Raw genomic sequence first — 1191 nt, 5'->3', positions numbered from 1 at the left:
TTTGCTCAGGTTATAGGCTCTGGAGGAATTCTATCGCTTCTCGTTCAAATTGTAAAGTTGTTGGTAATTGGGAGGATTTGTGGAACATCATGGCTCCTCCTAGAGTCAAACATCTTTTGTGGAGAATTTGTAGAGGTTGCTTACCGTCGCGGATTAGGCTCCGACAACACTATGTCCAATGTACATCGGGGTGCCCAGTTTGCGAAGATATGGACGAAGAGGATTAGCATGTGTTTTTTGGGTGCTCCACCATTATCCAGTGCTGGCGGGCAGCAGGTTTGTCGTCTATCATAGAGCCTCGTCTTCAACATTTTAGTAATGCTAAATCTCTTATTCTTGATGTTTGTAGTAGAGAAGATCGTAGGGATCCCGGTCGTTTTGCTATGATGGTAGAAGTGATTTGGAAGAACCGTAATAATATAGTTTGGAATAATGAAAGGGAGAGCATGTCTCGTTTAGGCTTGCAAGCCTATGTTAATTGGCAGGATTGGTTCACAGCCCAGATTGCTCAGGAAAGGAGCAACAGTAATCACCTCCCTGTAGTGTGGTCTCCTCCGGCTGATAATTGGGTCAAGTGTAATGTTGATGCCGGCTTCAATAAGTCTTATCGTTCCACTAACAGAGGTTGGTGCTTCCGTGACAATTTGGGTAGATTCATTACCGCAGGAATTGCTTGGGATATTGATAGTATGTCAACCATCGAAGCTGAGGCGTTAGTCTTGAAAGAAGCTGTTCAACATGCTATCTCCTTGAACTTGAATTTTGTGATCTTTGAAAGCGATTCTCAAGTGGTTATTCAAGGCATTCATTCAAATGTTTCTAGTTTGTCTGAGTTTAACCTTATCCTCCTCTCTATTAAGCGTCTGTTAGCTCTGATCCCGAATTTTGAGGTGAAGTTTATTAAGCGCCAAGCGAATATGGTTGCCGACACACGTTAGTTAAGCCGGCCAATTCTTGGTCTAGGCGTAGTTTCGTTAATGTTATTCCTCCTTGTATTGACTTTTCTTTAATAAATAATGAGTTAAGTTTGTTCTTGTGAAAAAAAAAATTAACTTCCTTTTCATACTTACAAACTTGATTGAACATGTGTTTTAAATAACGGAATAAAAATTGAGCATTACTTCTATTATTTTTTAGCATCCCATCCAATATGATGAACATACAACTTATAGACCATATTATTTTTTTGTT

At 39.8% G+C, this 1191-nt stretch overlaps 1 protein-coding gene across 1 annotated transcript; it reads left to right on the top strand.

Moving 5' to 3' along the window:
* Positions 1–386: 386 nt before the first annotated feature.
* LOC131613804 (uncharacterized) lies at positions 387–938 on the top strand. Its single transcript, XM_058885445.1, has one exon. It carries the CDS (start codon positions 387–389, stop codon positions 936–938), a length of 552 nt encoding a protein of 183 aa, XP_058741428.1.
* The last annotated feature ends 253 nt before the right edge of the window (positions 939–1191 follow it).

The sequence above is a fragment of the Vicia villosa genome, linkage group LG6 (assembly GCF_029867415.1).
Source record: "Vicia villosa cultivar HV-30 ecotype Madison, WI linkage group LG6, Vvil1.0, whole genome shotgun sequence".
Lineage (NCBI taxonomy): Eukaryota > Viridiplantae > Streptophyta > Magnoliopsida > Fabales > Fabaceae > Vicia > Vicia villosa.
This window is presented reverse-complemented; position numbering and strand designations above follow the sequence as displayed.

What these genes read in the sequence shown, in the direction of transcription:
- LOC131613804 (XM_058885445.1), top strand. Translation starts at nt 387, where the DNA reads ATGGTAGAAGTGATTTGGAAGAACCGTAATAATATAGTTTGGAATAAT.